This window comes from Microcebus murinus, chromosome 16 (assembly GCF_040939455.1).
Source record: "Microcebus murinus isolate Inina chromosome 16, M.murinus_Inina_mat1.0, whole genome shotgun sequence".
NCBI lineage: Eukaryota > Metazoa > Chordata > Mammalia > Primates > Cheirogaleidae > Microcebus > Microcebus murinus.
Window position 1 is genome coordinate 38252962 of NC_134119.1, and position 22245 is coordinate 38275206.

The 22245-nt window shown below is 46.1% G+C and overlaps 1 protein-coding gene across 5 annotated transcripts in view; it reads right to left on the reverse strand.

Annotated features, from left to right (window-relative positions):
- The window catches only part of PTPRT (protein tyrosine phosphatase receptor type T), a 1014822-nt gene that overhangs the window by 142871 nt on the left and 849706 nt on the right, over window positions 1–22245 (reverse strand). For 3 of the 5 annotated variants that reach the window (XM_012781110.3, XM_020281830.2, XM_076011127.1), the window contains 2 exons: window positions 14078–14213; window positions 1554–1583 (listed from right to left, as the gene is read on the reverse strand). In XM_012781110.3, the coding sequence (XP_012636564.2) occupies window positions 1554–1583; window positions 14078–14213 (166 nt within the window). The remainder of the gene's footprint in view (window positions 1–1553; window positions 1584–14077; window positions 14214–22245) is intronic. The other 2 variants (XM_076011129.1, XM_076011128.1) reach the window with 1 other exon arrangement.

The window sequence follows — 22245 nt, forward strand, 5'->3', positions numbered from 1 at the left end:
GAGTTTAGAAAATTTGCTCAAAGCTCACAACCGGTGAGTGAGAGGCAGAACCTGAGTCCAGAGCTGCCTGACTTGAAAAACTCATTCTCTCCACCACGGCAATGACTCGCCGCACTGTTTCACACCCCCGTGCCTTTGCAGATGCTGTTTCCTCTCATCAGAATTTGTATTTTTTTCAATATTGGCTAAAGGCATCTCTAAATACTCTAACAACTGTCCCCTGCCAAATTAAAAATTAGTCACTCAACTAAGTGTTCCTATACCACAATCTGTGCCGGCACCTCTCAGGTGGTATTTCAATTGTTTGATTTTATGCTAATCTCTCAGGCTTGAGCACACTGTGAGGGTGAGGCTGGAAGTCCTAGTCATTTCTCCATCCACACTGTCTGGAACTTACTGTGCATGTTCAGTGAATGTTTGAGGAATAAGCAAATAAACAAATGAAGTAAGTTCTCTGGTGCATCCAGCATTGGTGGTCGTTTGTTCTTATATAACACGAGGTTGGCGGTACCATCCCTACAGACCTGCAGACCCAATACTGAGCAGAAGGGATGAGGCAGCTTTTTGCTGGCTCCATCTTCACCTGTGAAGGCTTCAGCAGGTAACTGCTGATGGGCATGGCCTCTCTCATAAAGCTGGGTTTGCCAGGGGTAGGGGAAGACATGCAGTGTTGTGCAATACATTTTACTAGGATCCAGGCATTCTGAGTTTTAGTCTCACTCTTTTACTAGATGAATGTGTGATGAGTTCACATATCTCTAGGGACCTCAATTTCCAAAAATAGAAAATACATATTAGGGATGCAGAACTAATTCAGTGGTTTTCTAACTTTTTTTTTAATCACCAAAGATCTATTGTACATACTTTTTATCTTTTACTCTCATGTTTTAAGAATCTCTGTTTTATTAATTTAAAAATAACCTTTATTTAGCAAGTGCAAAAAAATGATAGGAAAGCAGACATCTAAAATTCCCAACAAAATACACTGATAACGTGAGATAACTAATGCTAAACACCAAACAGATAATTCCAGCCCAAAGCAAAGACGTTGGATGTTTCTGTCACCTGTGAGGCTGGTTCTAGATAAAGTCAGGATACCCCGTAGACTTTCTGAAATAGCATAAACAGCCAATGAGTCCCTTTCTAACCTTTGAGCCCCCAGGACTACCTAGGCCCTAAGAAGACACAAGCAAACTCAGAAGTTGCTGAGATCTGTCTTATGTATGCAAGTCCTACAGGAGGATTGAGTCCCCCCTGTGGCTGGAATTCAGGGATTCCTAACTAGAAAATTATACTCCCAAAGGAGAAAAAGCCCTTCATATATCCAAAAATAGGGGGAAAAATTCCAGGATGGCAGAAACATAACAGACTTGAACAAAGACAGTGCATTTTCAAATGGAACACAACTATGTAAAATAAAAACTTTTGGGCTACAGACGACGTAGACAGAAGTGAATATGAGAAACCAACAGACACTTGGCTGGTGCAGGAAATGCATGCTACAGGGTCCCTTACGGGGCACGAAGTAAAGTTAACACTGGCTCGATACTTACAAGTAATAGGAGTAGGAATAAGCATTTCTTCTATATATTGATGGGCAGTCAGATGAAGAAAATGTCCAAAAAGAGGGAAAAAAGAAAAGACAAACAAACAAGAATTAGATTTTTATGAAATCTTGATTCTTAGAAATGCATATATTATTTTAGCATCCCTAAGCTCAAGGAGATGCAAGTTCCTCTACTAATCGTCTTCATGGAGAATCAGATATTTTCAGTGGTAGAAGAAATGAGAGAAACCTCTCCTGTGATAGGGAAACTCATTAGCCCACACAGAGGAAGCCAAGTTTCAAGTTGACTGTTTTCATTGTTTGAAAGTTCTTTCTTGTGGTTAACCAAAACTAGTTTCTTTATATAATTATGGTTTTTTGGGGGAGGGGGGGTGTCTTGGATCAGCTTTCTGTGGCCTCCCAGGACCAGTCGGGGACAAATGTGGCTCCTCCACCTGACAGTGTTCCCATGATCTAAGCAACACCACAATTACTCCTTCTGTCTTCTCTAGTCCAAGTGAAATCACATCAGAATCTATTCAGCAAGGTCATGCCCAAAGCAAGGAAATCCGAGATGGCTCCCAGGGACCCCTGCTTCCCAATACACAGGTCCTTGTGTAGTGTTCCCAACATCAAATCAGGGCTAACCCTGTGTGACCATTCGAATGTGGCAGGGCTTACATTCCAGGACTTTCCAAACTAGGTAGAAAAGAAGCCTCACAGCTCTGTCCAGAACTCTCTCTCAGAACCATGAGCCTCCACGTAAGAAGCCCCATTTCCCTGAGGCCACCATGCTGCAGAGATCACATGGAAAGGCCCTGAAACTACATGAAGAGAAAGGAATGTCCCCAACGTCCTAGTCCCAGTCAACTAAGTCATCCCACCTGAGACCCTGAACATCTTGGAACAGAAACAAGTCATTCCCTTGAAGCCCTGCCTAAAGTGAAGGCTCATGGGCAAAATAAGTAATTGCTCTTCTTTAAACCATTAGATTTTGGGGGCAGTTTGTTACACACCGGTACACAGAAAAAACTGAACCTTACCATGAAAAAGCAGTGTACTAAAAGGGAGTTCCAAACTTCGACTTGAACAGACTCTACCTTGAACAAACTCTCTGCGCCTTCATTTCTGCACCTTCTCCTAAGTGAGGTCGGCTGAACTAGATTCTTAGTCTTCAAACTATTTTCCCAGAAGCCTGAGGTTCTGCAGAGCAGCCACATTGTAATGAAGAAGGAGAGTACCAAGCAGGTGGGAGTGCTGGTCCCCATACTATCTGCCAAATCCAAGCATCTCCATCTACCTATTTTATAAATTGAAGTTTCACCTAAGATTTGACATGGCTAAGAATTCCACTCTCCAAAAGAGAGCTTGAAAAAAATCATTACCTTCAATCTCTTTCTACTGTCCCTCCTAGCTTTTGGCTTCTGAGCAATCAAAAAACTCAAATAAGTTCATGATATTCCCTTTGCTAGAACTTTTCTTGTGTTGCAAGAAAATAAAGGGGAATGTTTTCTATTTCACATCAGATTTAGCTACACTGACAAAAAGTGATACATTTGTGGATCGAGAAAAATTGTTGGGTGATTCTGGTCTCCAAAAATCCATCTAAGTAGAGAAGAATTGTTTCCTTCTCTCTTCGATTATTTGATTAATTGCAGCCATTATCCTGTTTACTTGGCCTAGGAAGATAACGTCTTTATAACCATGTCAGGGAGCATGTTTTCAGAGCCCCAAATTTCCCCTTCTCAAGTAGGAAGTGGTCAAAGCCCCCTAGGCTTTCTGTTGTCTGTTGACAAAGCCCAACCCTGTAGCCCCAGAAGGAAAGCAACACTGAGAGGTAAGAAGCTGGCAGAAGGAAAGCCCTGCACCAACTCAGGAGGCTGAGCTAGGGACAAGAAGCCACCGTGCAGCAAGATCTGCCTACGCAGAAAACTGTTCAATATCCTAGACTGAAAGAACAGCGGCCCTAGAGGATGAAAGAGGGTGAAGAACTGGAAACCGTGATGGATGGGGACTGGAAGGTCCCACAGAAAGTCACCAAATCCCCTTCGCCAGCCACAGGGGCTGGTGCCATAAGGATATCATTCCTCTGCCTCCCACCCAGCTGGTCCAGTGCCTGGAAATGTGATTCCTCAGGGACAGAAAGCTCATTACCCATTTGGAGAAGAAGAATTATAGACACCTGTGTTCCCCATGGTGTCAAGAACACTGGGCTGCGAACTATGAGTCCAGCATTCTAATGCCAGGTCTTTCGCTTGCTCACTGTGACATCTTGGGCAAGTAAATTCCTCCCCTTGGGCCTCTATTTCCTGATCCACACACCATGGTGGATGGCACGGATGACTGACAGCTCAGACAGCATTTCAGTACCACCAATTAGTAACTGCATGGCCTTGAGCAAGTCACCAAACATCTGCAAGTCCCAGCTTCCTCATCTCATGCTTAGGGGAAATAATTACCTCTTTCCAAGAGTCATCATGGGTATTAACATTAGATTATATTGATTTAAATTATATTTGAAGTAGATATGATATATAATATATAAAGTATTTTATGTATATTACATTCATCTAAGTTACTATTACATTGTATTAACCTAAAGACCGGGAATATAGCCAGGGCTCAGTAAAGGGTGGTTTGTGTCCCTACCTCATCCCCAGATGTAGGGCTCACTGTTTCCCACTCCAGTGCCAGGAATAAAGTGTTCTTCTCTTTATTAGGGATAATACAAATAGGAGTAAAACAAGAGCAGACACTTACGCAGCGCCCACTATGTGCCAGGCCCTGTTCTCAGCCCTTATCCTACAGTAATTCGTTCTTTCCTCACAACTGCCCTAAAAGGTAGGCATTGTTGTCATTTCCACTTTACAGATGAGGAAAATGAGGCAAAGAAGACAAAGTAACTTGCCTAAGACCACACAGCTAATAACTGGATTTAATGGCCGCATGGCTCTAAAGCACTAGCCTGCACTGCCTAGGAAGGAAGGAAGACAGATGCACCTTGAGCGTTTGGTGAGGCACTGAGATGCCACATGCCTTATGTCTCTTAATCCCCTCCACGACCCTGTAGAACAGATATCATTATTCTCCTTTTATTTTTTTATTTCAAAATATTAGAGGGGTACAAATGCTGAGGTTACAATATATTGCCTTTGCACCATCCAAGTCATAGCTACAAATGTGCCCATTCCCAGACAGTGCGTACCACCCACATTAGGTGTGAATTCACCCAGCCTCTCCTCCTCTCTCCCTCCCGCCCAACAGCAAACCTGTACAACCTCTATGGAAAATAGTATGGATATACCTCAAAGAACTAAAAGGAGAATTACCATTCGAGCCAGCAATCCCACTACTGGGTATCTACCCAAAGGAAAAAAAGTCAACCTATTCTCCTTTTAGATGACGACCCTGAGGTTCTAAGAGGTCATTCCTCACTAGGTCAAAGACCTCCACCCTGGGCTGGATTGTTTCACTGTCAGCTGCCACCTGCTCCTGGGATCAGGCTGCACTCGGTGTCTGGAGCCTCTAGTTTTTCTGCTTTCAACCTGCAGCAATCAACTCTTCCTGAGCCACATCCTCAAGGCAACATGCCTCCTTCCTCACCTTCAAACCACAGACCACCCCTTCTAAGTAGTTTCTCTTGTGTTATCCTGGATGTCATCAAAAGCCAATGCTTTCCTTGACCTAGCTTCAATGCAACCCTAGGATGACGGTGATCAACAAAATTCTATTAATTGAGTATGTTTTCCCAATTAAACTGCAAAGTCTTCTAGGGCAAGTGTCACAGGTCTTTACTCTGCGACCAGTTTATCTGTGTGCTTTTTCTAAGCCTTGAAGAAGATTTACTGAAGGTCTAGATTTACAAGGATACAGTGATATTGCAAGTAACAGATTGCCTGAAACCAAAAATCCTGAGCAGGAAGACAGTTGTGCTTAGAAAAAAAACCACCCCAAAACAATGGAAAAAAAACAATACCCTGAAACTTAATAAATCACATACTGCAGAACCTTCTTTTCAACTGGCTGACAAGATTGACTTCAGGCACAGTTTTCCTTTGTTCATACCATTTAAACAGGACCAAGTTTAACAGGTTGTTAGTTGTCTATGTACTCTCCCATTTGATCATCTACCCATTCATCCAGCTCATAAACCCCTCATTTACCCATCTACCCATCCAGCCATCTACTCATCCACCCATCCACCTATTCATCCATCCATCTACCTGTCTATCCCATAAACCCACTCTGTCATCTATCCATCCACCCACTCATCCATCCATCCACCCAACCATCCATCCATCCATCCATCCGTCCATCCATCCAGCAATCCATCCATCATCCATTCATCTACCTCTCCATCATTAATTCAGCAAAAACTTCTCAAGAGCGAACTCTATACCTGTCTCTTCCAAGTACAGATAGGAAACAAAAAAGATCCTGATCCAGTACACATGACTGATGAGACTGCCAGAAAGAAATTAGAAGACAGGTGATAATAATAACTATCACTTAAATAGTGAGAGATCATTTATATGCCAGGTACTGTTCTAAGTACATTATGTGAACTATTTTATTTAATCCTAATGATAACCCTATGAGACATTATTATCCTCATTTGACAGATGAGAAAAGTGAGGCTCAGAGAAGTTAAGCAACTTGCCCAAGGTCACATAGCTGTTAAGTGGCATGGGCAGGACGAGAATCCAGGTGGTCTGACCTAAAGAGCCTGTGTTAACAACCACTACGTTGTTTTATCTTCTGAAGTGACAAATCATATGACACAGTAACACAGGGAACTGCGGGGTCATACCTGGGGGTAGAGGTGGGGAGGGAAACAGGCAAGATGGCCCAGGATCTGTGATACCCAGAGCCTGAGAAGCCACATGGAAGAGGGGGAAGGTAATTTTAGGCACATGGAACTGTATTTGCCAACTGGGCAGGTTGGTTAGCAAAGTAGGAATGTCAGCAGGTTCAAAGGGCTGGGTCCTAAAGAGTTCAAGGAACTTGGTGTCAGTCCTACACATCATAGAGAAAACCCAAGATTCCAAGTAGCCAAATGTTAGTTCTAAATGAATAATTCTGGCAGGAGGGTGAGGAGTCGGACGGGAGGGCAATTGGGGTCGTGGAAGCTACTGCAGCAAGAACAAGACAACAGATGTTGGGGGCCCCTTTATAGTGGTCATGAAGATGGAGCAGAAGTGGGGAATGGGGAAGGTGGTTAAGAAACACAATCAACAGGTGATTAAATGTGCGCGTACTGAAGACGACTCCCAGGTCCCCAGTTTGAGTGGCTGCCCACATGAGTGCAAACAGAAGGAGAAAGGGTCACTTTTCGAGTGTGTAGTCAGGAACAGTTTAGAATAGGGTGGACAAGAGGAAATGACACATTTTGTCTGGGCTGTTTTCCCACCTCAGCAAATCACTCAAAATTATGCCACACAATTTAGCATCTCCGCAGGTTCTGGTTTACAGTTAATCCAGGTTAGATGGTGTTTCAGAGTGTGGACTCTATTATCACATTGCCCAAGTCTGACACCCAGCTCTGCCACTTATTAACTATGTGATTCGGGGCAATTTCCTTAAACTCTGTGTGTTTCAGTTTTTTGATCTGTAGCACACTCTAATCTAGTAACATGCCCAGCCTCTTTTAGCTCCTCCAGTAGTTAGCTTTTCTGATTGCCTCGCTGTTTTATTTTTCTTTCATCCTGGCTAGACAGTGTGTCCTCCACAGGCTCAGGCCTGTGGCTCATGGCATGTCTTTCACGTAGTGCCCTCCAGCCTTGCCACCCTGCTGCTGCAGGACTTGGTGCACCATCGATGCTCAGCGTTGACACCAGGGCTGTGTTCTGAGTGACGCTCTCTTGCACAAGAGACAGAGTGTCGATCCTGGGCGCCATCTGTTCTCAGTTCACTGGGCTCTCCCATTCAACACGTTTTCAGGGAATTCCCAGCATTTGCAAGGCACATTTGAGATAGAGATGAATCAGAATAGACGGCTGATGGTCCAGTGGAGGAGATGCGATGTGAATACAGAGGACAAATATAAGGCAGAACATAACACAGATCCTTGCAGACAGGCTCCAGCTGGGGAAGAGACTGTGTCTAGATTGGAGGGTAGGAAGGATTTGCTAGAGACGATCACTCTTGAAATAGATCTTAAAAATGGGTAATATCTGGTCACATGGAGCTGGGGGACATAGGCATTGAATAAGGAGAGAAAGTTCATATGAAGAACTATCAGAGTGGGGGTGGGACCTGCCAGGACTGCCGTGGATGGGGGACAGCACAGCCTGACAGAGTTCCCCAGACATGTGCTTCTTCCCTCACTCCCACCCTATCAACCATCGTTATAAGGGAGAGAAGACAGTGAAAGATTTTAGACAATGGGTTTGGGAGTACAGGTTTTATTTTTGTAACATTACCCTGGCTACAGTGTGGAGGGGAGGTTGGAGGGGTGGGGTGACATTAGAAAGCCAGTGAGGAAACTCATGAAATAAAGCCATAGAGGCCTTCCCCAGGGAATAGGAGTTGGGGAGAGAGGATGTGACTAAGAGAATGTAAAGATGCAGGTTTAGAAGGGTCCAGGGTGTTGGAATCCCATCTGTTGAGCTAGTTGGATGGGAGCTAGTAGTTAGTGCCTGTCAATGAGATGGGGACGTAAGATTGGGAATGGGCTGGGGAGTAGGTAATGATTTTGACTTTGACTATGAAACACCTGAGGGATTTTCAAGGTAGACGACCAGGGGCAGATGATCCAGGGCAACGGAGCTCTAGTGAGAGAGGACTAAAGTGGAGACTCATCCCTTGTAGGCCACTTCCGTCTTCAAGGCCAGCGAAACTGCAACCACTGGGTAGAGTGACAAATCCACAAATGAAGACTCATGCAGGTGGGACAGTGGCTGCATGCAGGGGAGTGCCGTTGGGTCTTTCTGGAGTTGGGGGCTGGAGGTAAGACTTCATTGAGGAGGTAATACTTGAGAGTCCCACCTGCAAGGTGTTGAGGCTGAGGGTGACCAAGTGATAGGAACTTTGTAGGTGAAGAATGTCAGGACATTTCCCTCAGGGAAAGAGTATGCACAAAGGAAGAGTATCGTGAAATTGGGGAAAACAAGCCCAGAGAGGAAAAATGGGATCTGAACTTGGGTCCCCTGTTTCCTAGTCCAGGATTTGCTTGTTTTCTGCCAGTCTCCGTGGGCAGACAGAGCAGAAGTCAGCAGTCCGGGCTCTGGAGTCACAGAGTCTCAGTTCTCATCTCAACTCTGCCCAAGACCATGGCCAGCTCATGTAACCTTTTTGGGCTTCAGTTTCCTCTTCTCAAAAAAGCAAAAGCCATGCCCTACTATGATTATTAGGAGGATTAAAATCAGAGTATAGCTGCAGTTTAAATGGAAAATGAACAAATTAGATCAGTGTGTGGGTATTTAACGCAACACTGCCGTTACCATATTATTGGGGTGGGGTGGGGAGCTGGCTTGGTACAATTGACGGTCATGTGGAAACGGATGTCCCTGTAGATACTGTGCATTGTAATTCCTTAGGCAGGACCAGGAAACAAAACCTATTCTAACCATTAGCTCATCTTATCTTCATAATAGCCCCTTAAAAGTGGCTACATCTCAGAGATGACAAAGCAAAGGCTGAGATTTGTTAACTTGCTTCTCCAAGGTTGATAGTAAATAAACAGGACTGTGAAAATTTGGCTTCGGTTTTTTCTGATTCCAGGCCCACAACTACAAGGTGTCTGCATCCATTAGGCTGGGAGCCACTGGAGGGCAGATACAAATCACAGAGGATCAATGCATAACCAGAGATGCATATATTTTATATCTTATAGCAGACACTCATCTTTCAAACTCGAGACACTGCAGATACACTCTTGGAAAAGTTTCCATTTGGACAGACAAGGCGTGGTTTGTGGAAATTTTAGGCTGGACCAGGAGGGGCAGAGTTGGGGAGGAGGGGAGGAGATAGGCAGTTATTCCTAGTGGCTAGAACCATGCATGGTATCGATTTTGAAAATAGCTCTCTAAAAGTTGTCTAGTACTCATTTGAAAAGTAAGAAGAGATGGAGAGGTTAATGTAGGACCCAGACAAGTCCTGGGGTGCAGCTCTGCCAAAGAATCCTGCATAACCTAGCTCTGGTGTTACCCTGTGCAAAAGTGCAGGCTATACCTTTAGTTTTGGGGGACCATGCTCAGACTCCAGGAAGTGTGTCCCAGGGTGTAAAATCGAACTATATGACACAAGTGGGCAGAAGCATATAATTTCACACCCCACAAACCTTACAGTAGAGACCTTCTCATATGTGAGTGGCTTATAAACACCTTCAACCATTAGGATATACTGGTTTAAGCACTAAAACTTGAGCTTTCCACCTTAATTTGCATTGAAGGTGCACAGTGCTCTATGTATTAAGCTGAGGAACCAAAGAGGTGGCCTTGCAACTCCTTGATTGCCCATGTTTTGTGGGTGAGCATGTCAACTATTCTAAGGGGAAGATGCAAGGAATGAAGATGAGCAGGACTGCAGTGCTGAGTCAGCGATGAAGGTCTCTCTCAATGTCAGGACTCAACATGGTGCTCATGGAAAGGAGGTATGCCCTGTGACATAATGGCATGTGGCATCCATTCTAGAACATTCTGAGGTGTAGATGTGATCAATAGATCCAAGAGAAAAAGATAGAGCCATTACCCAGTGACAGCATAAGGATGGATATTTCACAGTGAGTGTGGCTAAAACCACACCGATAATTAACTCCATCAGCGAGGGGCTCCAGGATCCCTCTTATAATGCTCACATAACCTTGGGTGTCTTTATGTAGTCTCGGTTCTGCATGGTTCCACATTCAGAGAATCCCAGTCTAATCAGCCAAGGTAATACAAAAGAATTCTGAACTTTAACTTGCATCTCTTGCAAACTATAAGAGAATCCCATTTGAATTACCCTCCAACATCTCATATCTCTTTCTGCCTTCCATTTCTCAAGACCCCCCACCCCACTACAAAACAAAACCAAGCAACAGCAATAAAGCATCCCATGGGCCTTCTTGATGTTTTTGTCAATCTCTCTTTTTTCCTCCCTCTTCCACTTCCCACAGGTCTGAATTTAAGTTAACTTAGCTTCTTTCGTGAAGCCCTCATTCATCCTTTGTCTCTCAAGCCCATTCTCTTCCTGCTTTCTAGCTCTGTGTCACAAAGGAAACCCCTGATGGGAAGAGAAAGACACTCTCTGGAGAGTGAGAAGGAAGCCCTAAGGCCAACCATGGAGAACTCCTCAGAGGGAGAAGCTGGGGATATCTAATGTTTACTGAAAACATCTGTAGCTATAACTTCAGGGAGACTTTAAGTCAGTGGAATCTATTAAGAGCAGGAAAAAAAAAAAAACACAAAAAACCCCAGAAAGCACCTGTGCCCATGCACATGGAGGGCAGGGAGAAGACCCAGGAAAGTTTGAGCTACTGGATGGGGCATAGCAGGCGTTTGATCTCTGAGAACCCCTGGATCCAGGAAGGGTAGGCAGTGATGGGAGACTGGAAAGATGCTGACACTAAGATCCTGAGCCGTGGTGATCAGCCTATTATTTGGGAGTTTCTTTTATTTTAGCACTTCTTCTTTTAGGTAGACAACATTCTGGCCAGCAGTAAGTTAGTAAAAGACTCAACTAACCAATGAAATTTACCCATTTTTATATACAGGGCTAAGATCAGAAAAGGTGCAGAGGAGATTTTACCACACCTTTCACTGTCCTTTGTCACAGAAAGACATTGTAGGTTAGTGCAAAGGGTGCAGACCTGTGTTTAATTTTTCTCTTGATCCACATTTTTCTCCTCTTCTCTCCACCCACCTCTAAACTGCTTCTATCAACTAGGTCAGCAAAGTGTCCTATTTTCTACAAAAGATACCGTGTAAGTAAACACTGATGGGCGCCTTCCCATACCGCCACACGGTGTCCGAGCTTTGCCCCCTGGGGATGCATGGTGCTCATATGACGCTGCCTGTGGACAGGTCTGAGGGACAGTTTTGATAGACAGGAGAGTTGAGGCAGACACTCGGAGGGGGTTAGAACTACACCAAGGACTCACTTCCCAGTTGCTCCCATCCTGGAAACATAAAGCCCTTTCCTCCCTCCCCCGAAAGTCACACATTTCAAAAATAGCTGTTGAGAAGGAAGTGAAATTTCTTCGCAGGCTCACAGACGATGGTGACGTGGGTTAAGCCAGGCTTTAGAAAGAGCAAAATTGGAAGAGTATATCTGACTTACACATCGGTGGCAAAGAATGAGAAAATTTCAGGCCTATCAAAGAGATATTCAGTTCCATTAAATTGGTTACTTTTTCCTGATAGACAATCCCAAACCTCTGCCTCTAATGCCTCTAACACCATGTCGATGATCTTCCATGTGCTACATGCTTACTGCCCCCAGAGAGATCTAAACTCGTGTCCTGCCTCATATTATACCAGCTGCCTAGTCACTGAGACATATAATATGGTCACGTTTTATCGGTGATGATGGTGATGTGACAACACTGTGCTGTCCTTAATCCTTCGAGGACTCTTCACCCCCAATATTAACATAGCACCTTCTCTTCTCCCTAGGTCCCTCCAGTCAGAAAATCAGTACCTGGGTAAGAACCTTAACTCTTTTTTTTTTTTTTTTTTTTTTGAGACAGAGTCTCGCTTTGTTGTCCAGGCTAGAGTGAGTGCCGTGGCGTCAGCCTAGCTCACAGCAACCTCAAACTCCTGGGCTCGAGCGATCCTTCTGCCTCAGCCTTCCAAGTAGCTGGGACTACAGGCATGAGCCACCATGCCCGGCTAATTTTTTTTTTATATATATATCAGTTGGCCAATTAATTTCTTTCTATTTATAGTAGAGACAGAGTCTCGCTCTTGCTTAGGCTGGTTTTGAACTCCTGACCTTGAGCAATCCGCCCGCCTCGGCCTCCCAAGAGCTAGGATTATAGGTGTGAGCCACCGCGCCCGGCCCAGAACCTTAACTCTTAAGCCATTCTGTTGAGAGTTTGAGGCAAAGAGTGATCCCATCAGACAACAGATGTCAAGAAAGGATGTCCTAACATAAAGCTGTCCTGGCCAGAGGAAGGGCAGGCTCAAAACAGGTTCAAAACAGAATCATGAGAGAAAGACAGAGGGACATTGGCCAAGAGAGGGCCAACTGCATGTGTCATGGGAACTCCAGTATCTCTCTCTGAATTACTGGTGGCTGGAAATGGGGACGTTGCTTTTTTTAAATTTTATTTTCTGCATTTGTATTCGTGTGGTTTCTAAGGCAAAAGCTGCAATTAGTCTGGGGGAATTCTGTCCCTTTGCTCTGGCAGGGAGTAAGTTTCATGTGCAATTTTTTTTTTTCCTTCATATGGAAGTAAGTCCCTGGCCCTAGTACTTGGGATTGCCCTGAACTCTGTGTGTAACCAAAACCCAGAGCTTCAGGCTGAGATATTAGTTTGGTTAATAATGTAGGAGGCTCTTTTCACTGGGGGCAGAGCACACTATATTAATAGCACGTATTATAATGTGGGCAAATGCTTTGTTTGCTCTGGAAGACTGGGGAGTGGGGAGGTAGAGCCAGGGTTGGGGCCCTGGCTTTGGAACGGAGAAGACGTGCAGGTGGGAAGTAGGCCTGGTAACACGGTGGCAGGCAGGGGCTAAGGAGAGCAGGTCAGCAGGACTCTTGTTTCGAGGAATAACCAAGGCACCTGGAGGTCAGCAATAGGTGATACTCATTCTTTGTATTTCCTCTCACTCCTTGTGATTCTCTTGTGTTATCCTCAAGCCCGTGGACATCTCCTAGCCAGGAGATGCTGCTATAGCAAATCTTGGGACTAGAGGGGGAATCTGCACCCTTGCTTTCATGAGCAACACTGGCAAAAACACACACGAAGTGACAAAACTGTGTTACCTGGCAGAGGTGCCTGGGGAGACAGAATGTTTAAGAGGTGACAAGCAGCAACAACCTGGCTGGGGAGGTTTTGGGGGACATGGAGTAGGAAGGATCCTGGAGCAGGAGAATCCCTGGGGACCCTCGCACCATTATAGGCTTTTTCTCTCAAGCAGAGGGCAGCTTGGGATGCTGCTGCTTGACCGATGGAAATCAGGGCTGATTGGAGCTGAGAAGAACAAAGCATTCCTTTCCTGCAACTGCATTTCTGGGCTCACGGATGTTCCAGGGGCTCCCCAGCTGTCTTGATGACATGACTGATCATGGTAGAGCATGCAACTCCAGGAAGACTCGTTTCCTGATACACAGAACCCACCGCACATCAAGGGGGCCCAGCTGTAGCGATCACCGGCCCCTTAGAGACCAGCCATCTCCGGGCTACCTGCCCAGCAGGCAGCACACCCCTTTGGATACCAACACAGTGAGCCACCGTCGGCCCAAGTATTTCAGGACCACGACAATCAAATGAGAAGATCTCTGCTGGACAGTGATCCACAGAGCAACGACCTGGCCACGTGGCAGGTCGGCATGGGGTCACCTGGGGTCAGCAGAGTCTTTAGGGCAGCGGCAGGGACTCACCTCCTTTTGATGGTGAGCATCACGCCCAGGAGAATGATGATGGACATGAGGAGGCCAGCGATCACGCCGGCCATCTTCACGGTGTTGTCCACCTGCTTCTCTGGCTCCATGGTGTTAGAATTCTGGGTGGAGGCACCTTGGAGGGGAACAGGAAAAGGGACAGATGTTGAAAAGGTTCACACATGTGACTACACAACAAACATCATGGCAACAGCTTCCTTTTATCCAGAGCTAACTGTGTGCCAGGCACTGTACTAAGCGTATCATATACATTGTCCCATTTAATACCTTTTAAGGATCAATCCTTCCTGAGGTTGGGATTATCATTAGATCCTTCTGCAGATGAAGAAAGTGACATGCAGAGAAATGAAAGAAGTTGCCTAAGGTCATGTCTGTGCTGCGCTGGAGCACCCTTTCCCCTCCAGTGAGATCAAGTGGAGAATTTTTATCTCCCAGAGCTTTGTCCCTAGGATCAAGCCATTTGAGCTACAGTTCAGTGTTTGGGTTCATGGAATTGTTCCTGACCCTACTTTAGTCTTTCAGGTAAATGGTGGACATAACAACTTCATGTTAAGGCAACACAATTAAAATCACTGGACTTTTAAAGGTAAAAAAGCTTTTGTTTTATTCCTTATATGAAACAAATGGTAGGGTAAAAGCTTAGTGTATTAAAGGCAACTGCCTTGGATTCCAAGAACACTTAAATATGACTGGTTCCATTTTTTAGCATATAAGTCTAATGCAATGTGCTCTACCAGGTGCTAATTCATTTACTCTGTCCCCAATGGAGGAAGTCAGGGAACTGGTCGCTTACTATAATCTCAGCCTGTGCTGAGTTCATGGATCTAGCTTGGTCAAGCCTCAAAACATTCCCAAAGATAGATATCGATTTTCCCATTTTATAGATGAGGAGACCAAGGGAACTTAGGGAGCTTGCTAAAGGTTAACTGATCAAGGTCAGGGCCAGGATTCCACAGGTTTTCTGCCTCTAAGTTTAGACCTTAGTGGTCATAAACCTTGAATTCAACTCTTAACCCCCTAGTTTCTCCATCCCACCGTCGTTAAAACAACGATTTGGCTTACGCCATAGAAAAAATAGGCAGTCAGAGGACGCCAAAGCCCAGCCTCCTCATGTCATGTTCTTGGGATCACAGGCAACTTCTGATTTCAGTCATTCTGGAGAGTGGTCCTGGGGTTACCGGCACCCTAAGTGAACGTCCTCCTGCTCCCCTTCACATCCCATTCCCAACAATGCCATGTTTGTGCGAGGCAGCTGGAAGTCCTAACTCATTCCTCATTTTTTGCCACATCAGCCTCAGCTCATCTTTCAGCAGCCAGTGCACCTTCTCTGGCATGCACCCCTGGGAGAGCTTCTCTCTCTCTCTTCTCTAAATTCTGTTAACACTTTATGACACTTTGTGCAAACCTCACAATATCTCTTAAACCAATGCATCAACATTATTAGCTATCTGTCTCCACATCTGTCTCCTCCCGTGGTCTGCAAGCTTTTCAGAAGTGAGGGATTATGCCTCGTTTATCTTTGTTTTCCCATGTTAGCAGAGTCTGGCTGGTAATAAGGGCTCCCTAAACGTTTGCGGTTGTTCAGTGTTTAGCTCGAGGGATGACGTCTCTGCCCACACACATTTGTTCTCGTGGAACTAAATTGAGTTTTCTCCTTTTTTCAGTCATGTGTTCACAGAACTCGGCTGAGTCTTGAGTTTAAGGGATGCTACTACCCATACGCTATTGTTCTGATTTCCCCAAACTCATGGATATTTTAGAACAGCCCTCTAGCACCTTGATGCATCCCTTTGTTTTTGCTTAAGAGTGTCAAGGGTCTCCTCTCTCAGAGCGCTTTGCCCAGACTGTTGTAACTTAGATGAGTTGGGTTTACTTAGCCAAGTCTCCCTAGTGAGAATAGTAAGTCTTAAGGAATGGGTGCACATCCAATTCATCTCTCTAGTGCCAGTGTCTAGCACAGGCCTTCCTCCTAATGATCCATGTTTAACAAATGACTATGAAATGATATAAAGGTCAGTGAACCAAATTGTTGGCTTCATTTATTCATTCAGTCATTCTTTATTTTGCTATTGAGCACCCACGTGCTGTGTGCCAAACTATGCTGTCTGTAGGGTCTGAGATTCTTCTCCTAGAAGGACTTACAGAGGAAGGATTTTACTCATTCCTTTCTCAAGCTAAAGGCAAGACCAGCTCATCCAATTCCAGGGCTACCTGAGCAGACTCTGCCAATGTACAGCCTAGAGGATTCCTGGGGAAGTTAGCCAGCCCCCTCTGCAGCAGGACTGGTCTGACATTCCAGGGTGGGGGCTTGTTCTGAATAGCTCCTATGTAGCCCCCATCTCCTGGTTTGGAGACAACTTCTGAGATATGACTAAGCCACCACATATGAAGCATAAAGGAAGTAGAGCACTTCAGATCACAATTTCCTCTATATTGACAGAGTCTTTTTTATTAAGAATTTGGAGGAAGGGTTGACTCTGGAGCATTCACTCATTGGCACAGCTAAATTTCACTTAGTGCCTGCTAAGGGGTCTAAGTCTAGAGACTTGGCATACATGGGCAAAGAGCCCCTGGACAGGATCTCCTTATCCTAGGAACTCTGTAATTAGCTTGGTCTAATGAAACTCACACTTCGTTCCTTCAATGAACAATCACAAGGACCCACATGTGCCAGGCGTTTGGGGATACAGTGGTCAGCAAGACAGGCACAGTTCTTGCCCTCAAGGAGTCTACAATTAGCAGTGGTTGGGATTAGCGGCATACAATTAATAAACCAAGAATCAGTAAGAGCGAATTTTCAACACTGTTAACGGTTTGAACACAGAGGCACATGACATTTGGAACGTGTATAAAAGGCAAACAAGTGACTTCTGGGAGGAAATGGCCAGTAGGGTGAGCTCCAAGGGAAGAAGACAGGCTGAAACCAGGCAGAGAGAGCAAGAGAGGAGCATATGGGAGGAGCAGCAGACATAGCCTTGGCCAAGGCTGTGCACTGGGGCGGCACCCTGGCATACCCAAGAAATAAGAGAAATGTGAGGGTGAGAAAGCAAGGAGGGGAGGGTCAGAAAGAAGCTGGAGAGTCAGAAAGCAGCAGGAACCAGTCTACGCAGGACATTTCAGGCCAAAAAGAGGGTTTTGTTCCTTAGGCCAAGAAACATAGGGGGCCACGTAAGTGTTATTCATGGAGCAATGATATGGTCAGATTTGTGTTTCTAACAGACCGTTCCAGCTTCAGTGCAGAATCAAAGTGGATTGGGGAGATGAGTTTTGAGACCATTGCAGGAATCCAGGTGGGAGATGACAGTGATAGACTTAGACTCAGGTGATAACAGTGAAGATAGAGGTGATAAAAGAGACAATTACTTGAAAGAGATATAGCCAAAAAATCTTTTTATGGATTGGATATGGGGAATAAAAGAGCAAGAACTGTCACGGATGACCACACATCTTTGGTTTGTATGACAAGGTGGATGAGAGTGATGTTTATGGGTTCTAGAGACAATTGAAAAATAATAGCTTTACGGGGAAAATACATGTATTGTGGGCAATTTGAGCTGAGAGATACTCCAGAAAAGTAGGTAGTTAAAAATGCAGATCTGGAGCTCTGAAAAAATATCAGAGCTGGAGGTGAAAATGTGTGAGTCATATGCACATAGAGGGTGTTTGAAGCATGGGGGTTGATGAAGTCACCCAGGGAGAGAATAAGAAGAGAAGCAGACCTAGAATAGAGTCTTGAGGGTCTGCAGCACTTAGTGAGTAGGTATAGGAAGATAAACCTGATTAGGAAACAGGAATGGCCAGACAGGTAAGAAGCAAACCTGGGAGAGTGTAACATCCTAGAGCCAAGAGAAGAGATTGTTTCAAAAACGAGCGAGTGATCCATTATGTCCAGTGCTTTTCCTAGGGTGGAATCAAGCTCCATAGCCAAAGGAAAGTGAAGATCATGGATGAGTATTAGAAAATCTCTCCCCATCCTCGCCAATTCCAAGATGTTCCTAAATAGAAGCATCTTCAGCAGTGACCATGAACCAACAATAGAACATACTCAAGGGCCACAGAGGAACACCCAGGGGATTGAGGGAGGCTGTCTGCAAGATCAGAGCCCAGTGGTTTAGACAAATTCAATGAGTTCAGCCAACAGGCATCAGAGCTGAAATCACAGGCTACACAGAGAGGCTTTTAGGAGGAGACATGCCTGGCTGGTCTGACCAGAGTTCACACACAGGAATGTGAGCTTGCCCTGGGACATGGCGAATCCAACTTTCACTCCTTTGAGAGGACTTGCTCTCATCCCTGGGGAATCTTGCCTTTGTTCATCAAGGAAGGGTGCCAGTGGTGTTCAAAGGCAATACAGGGATAACAGAAATGGCTCTGGGACTAAAGGCCAGGCAGCGTTCACATGTGGCTCCTATACCTGGGAGAAAAAAACTGGGATGGACAGAGGGTGGATGGTCCTGGTCTCATGGCAGAGTCAGAGGTACATGCCCAGGGCTCACACTGTAAGTGCCAGGTGGGGCAGGGGGGAGCAGTCACCGGGAAGCACACCAGGCTTGGTGTCTACAGGGTCTCCCAGCCACGTGATGGGCTTTCCACAGCTGCCAGCACTGGACCCACACCGGAGGCTGCCTGACTCAGTGGCCCCAAAATCCAAGGGGGCTTTTCAGAGGGATAGAACTGGAAGCCCCTCAGTGAGACAGTGGCTGGATTGCTCTCACCTGAAGCCCACCCTTTTCATCAGGTCAGCCTTAGTATGAGTCCCAGTCCCTGAAAGACTCTGTCTCTGACTCTGGTGATTCCTGTCCATTAAGCAGGGGCTGGGAATTTGAGAACTGGGAGAAGGGGCAATCCTCTTCATCTCTGCCCTCCACGGGACCCAACCTGAGAACAGTCCAAGTAAATCAGAATTGGTGACCAGGTGACCAGCAGGTGATAAATTTATCCAACTGGAGAAGCTTTAAGGCTCTACTTGAGCCCCCGGGGTGATGTGATCATCAAAAACCATCTTGTGAACTCAGCTTGCCCTGGCAGGAGACTGCTGTCTCTGACATGAGGGTGCAAGCCTGACCTTAAGCCCAGGCCAGCTGTGCCCTGTGTGCTCAGAGCACTCCCGAAGGGTGAGCCAGTTCCCTCAAAGCAGCTGCTGCCTCCTGCTGTCTGCTCTTTCCCCCAAAGCCACGATGGCTGAGAATCCAGTCTCCTCCCGGCCGCAGCCTGGAGTCCTCATCTGGCTTTTCATGTGCTACCCGTCTACTCTTCCATATGGAAACCTGAAGCCCAAGGCATGGCTTTTGTTTCTTAAAATCCACTCCCCTCCTTTAATAGCAGCTCTTTATGTAGGGCCCAGTTGCCATGCTTTGTCTCTCTATTGCCTCTTCGCCTGCTCGCAAACAACCATCCCCCTGATTCTCCCCAGTGAGTCCTTAGTCTCAACAAGGGCGGTGCTGCTCTGCTCTGCTCCGCACTCACCACTCTGGTGAGTCCTGTCCAGCTGTGGACTCAGCCCCCCTGAGTGGGACCTCCAGGGTGAAGACAGTCCCAGAGCCTTGGTACTCCAAAAGCAGCCCAATGTCCAGAATATCAGCATCACGTGGGAGTTGACTAGGCATGCAGGATCTTGAGCCCCACCACAGACTCCTGAATCAGCAGCAGGTCTCTACACGACCCAGGTGCACACTGAAGTCCAGAGATCACTGACTTTTCAAAGATCAGAGCTAATATCAATGGGCAAAAGTGACATGGGGTGGATTGGGAGCCAATGCAGGAAAAGCTGCAATGCAGAAGAGCTACCCAGCTGAGGCTAAAGCCCAGACCAAGCCCTTCCAAGGCAGCAAGCCGATGCAGAGAGAGGATGGAAACGGTTGTTGTTCCTAAGTCCTGTGTCGGAGTTAGCCCTCCTTTCACTCGCCCACTCTGTGTCTACCTGTTCTCTCCTCCTTGGCTTCCTGGATGCTTAACCAAGCGCTGAACACCTCACGTTCATGGGATGCTGACCTTTCTTCTCTGCCTACTGACATCACCTCCCGCCTCAACTTGGCGCCCCTAATTCCAGTGATACCCATGCTCTCGGTGAGAGGAGTTCTCCTCGTCATCGTTAGAGACACAGGACCCCCGTGCAGTCTGTCCTGCTCCTGCCCTGCCCCTTCCCAAGTTACCCTCAAAGGCAGGGGAACGTGTCATCAGCAAGGAAAGGAGCTGGCTGGACCTCAGCGTGCTTCCTGTTGAGCAGAAGGGACTATGTGACTTCTTATGCCTCTTTTGATGTTAAGATCCTGTGGTCTTATGAGTCTGGTCAAAGAGAATGGCTCTTAAATTAGAAACGCGTGAGCTTGCCTCCAGACGCCATCACCGGCTGGTTGTGCGACCAAATCTGTTCACGGCGGTGCGATCTGATACCCTCGTTTGCGAAAGAGGGAAGAAATGCCAAGTCCACACAGGGGTTTTCTAAGGATCAAATGTAACACTGGAGGTAAAAGTGCTTGATAAATTCTGAGGAACTAAGTCACCTATGTGGCATAACGACGCCATGTCCTTGGAACTGGCCCCAGGGTGGTAGAGGGTTTTTTTTCGTGTCTCTGAACTGTGGGTGCCAGAGGCTGCAGCAATGCTTCCTTGCAACCTGCTGCCCGAGTCCCTCCAGTCCTGAGGATCAAGGCAGGCGGAGACCCCAGAGCGATTCACTTAACTTTCCCCATAGTGGCAAGGCCTGTATCAGGCCGACATCTGCGTGACTTAATGGCAGCAATAACATAATTCGGCAACAGGGGATTAATGATTCATTCTCAAAGTGCTCTCACTGGCGACAGGCCCACTTCTATCGCTTTACTGCAGAGAATTTTCCCTATAAAGATAGGGAGCAAAAATAGAAGTCACAGATAAAGAACATCTAATTGCAATTGATAAAACCAAGTAAATCCCAACGGATGTGTAACCCACGCTGGTGATCATTGCTGACGGTAAGGAAAGGAAGCCAACTCTCGGGGACACAATCCCTAAAAGCTGCACTCTTCAAAACACACCGTCGCCTCTCAGCTGTCCAAGGGCATATTATCCCCAGCGTGGCTTATCAGAGGCGAATCTCACCGTGCTGGCAGTTTACCCCTGTCTAGTTAATGACTTCTTTTGTTGAAGAGTTTCTCTGTCTTTACTCCGGCTTTGCATGTATCTGGCACCCGGTAGAGAAAACCTTTGAAGCCCTGACTCTAAGCTGCTTCTTCTATGCCAGGGAAGGTTTTAAACATTGCAGGCATCTCTGACGATGGGGGTTCTGCCAAGAGGAGATAACAGGGAGAAGATGAGGAAGCTGGGCAACTTTCTGGCTCTTCTAAAGTCAGGTAGGCAACACACACCTTCTTGATTTGGCTGGAAACAAATTCTCAAAATGGTAGGCTATTTTTAAGACGGAATTAAAGTCCAAGATATGAAAGAAGTTGATAGGAGAGCATCTGGATACTTCATTAGATTCGAGCCTCTAGACTTTACAAATTGCATCCCAAGGCATTCAGAGTATTTGTAATTGTGATCATGAACTACTCTGGCAGTCTTTGAGGATTGAAATTGGAGCGAACAGGAGGGGTGCGAGAAGCCTGGGGAGAAACAAATGCTGTTGCTGACTTTTTTTTGTTAAATGAAAAAAAAATGTGTATTTCAGATATTTTACACTAGTAAGTGTGATGTTGATACAGGGGAAAAAATATATAGATTGGATGATTAAATCAGCTCTCCCCCCATTACCACTTATAAAAGGAAGGAATAATCACTGCAGAGCAGCGCAGGCTCCACATCAGCCAGTATTAGCCCAGGAAAAGGGAAGCCACTCCACACATTTCGAATGGAGCAAATTTACTAGAGAACTGATACACAGGGATCAGAGGACAATGGTGGGGCAGCCCAGAGGGTAGCAATATCAGGAAGCCACTGACCAGCCCAGACTGGAGACACAAAAACAGATGGAAGACTTATCAGAACCCAGAGGTCAGGATCGCCCCACAGGTGGAACTGCGGGAGCCCAGTGGGGGCCTTGAAGCCGTGGAGTAGACGCAATGGCTGCCGGGGAAGGGGCCTGAGCCCGAGAGGGGGAAGACTCCTCCCTTCCCTTTGCTTTACCATCCCTTATGTATGTCTCCCTTCGGCCGAACCCAGAGGCCAGC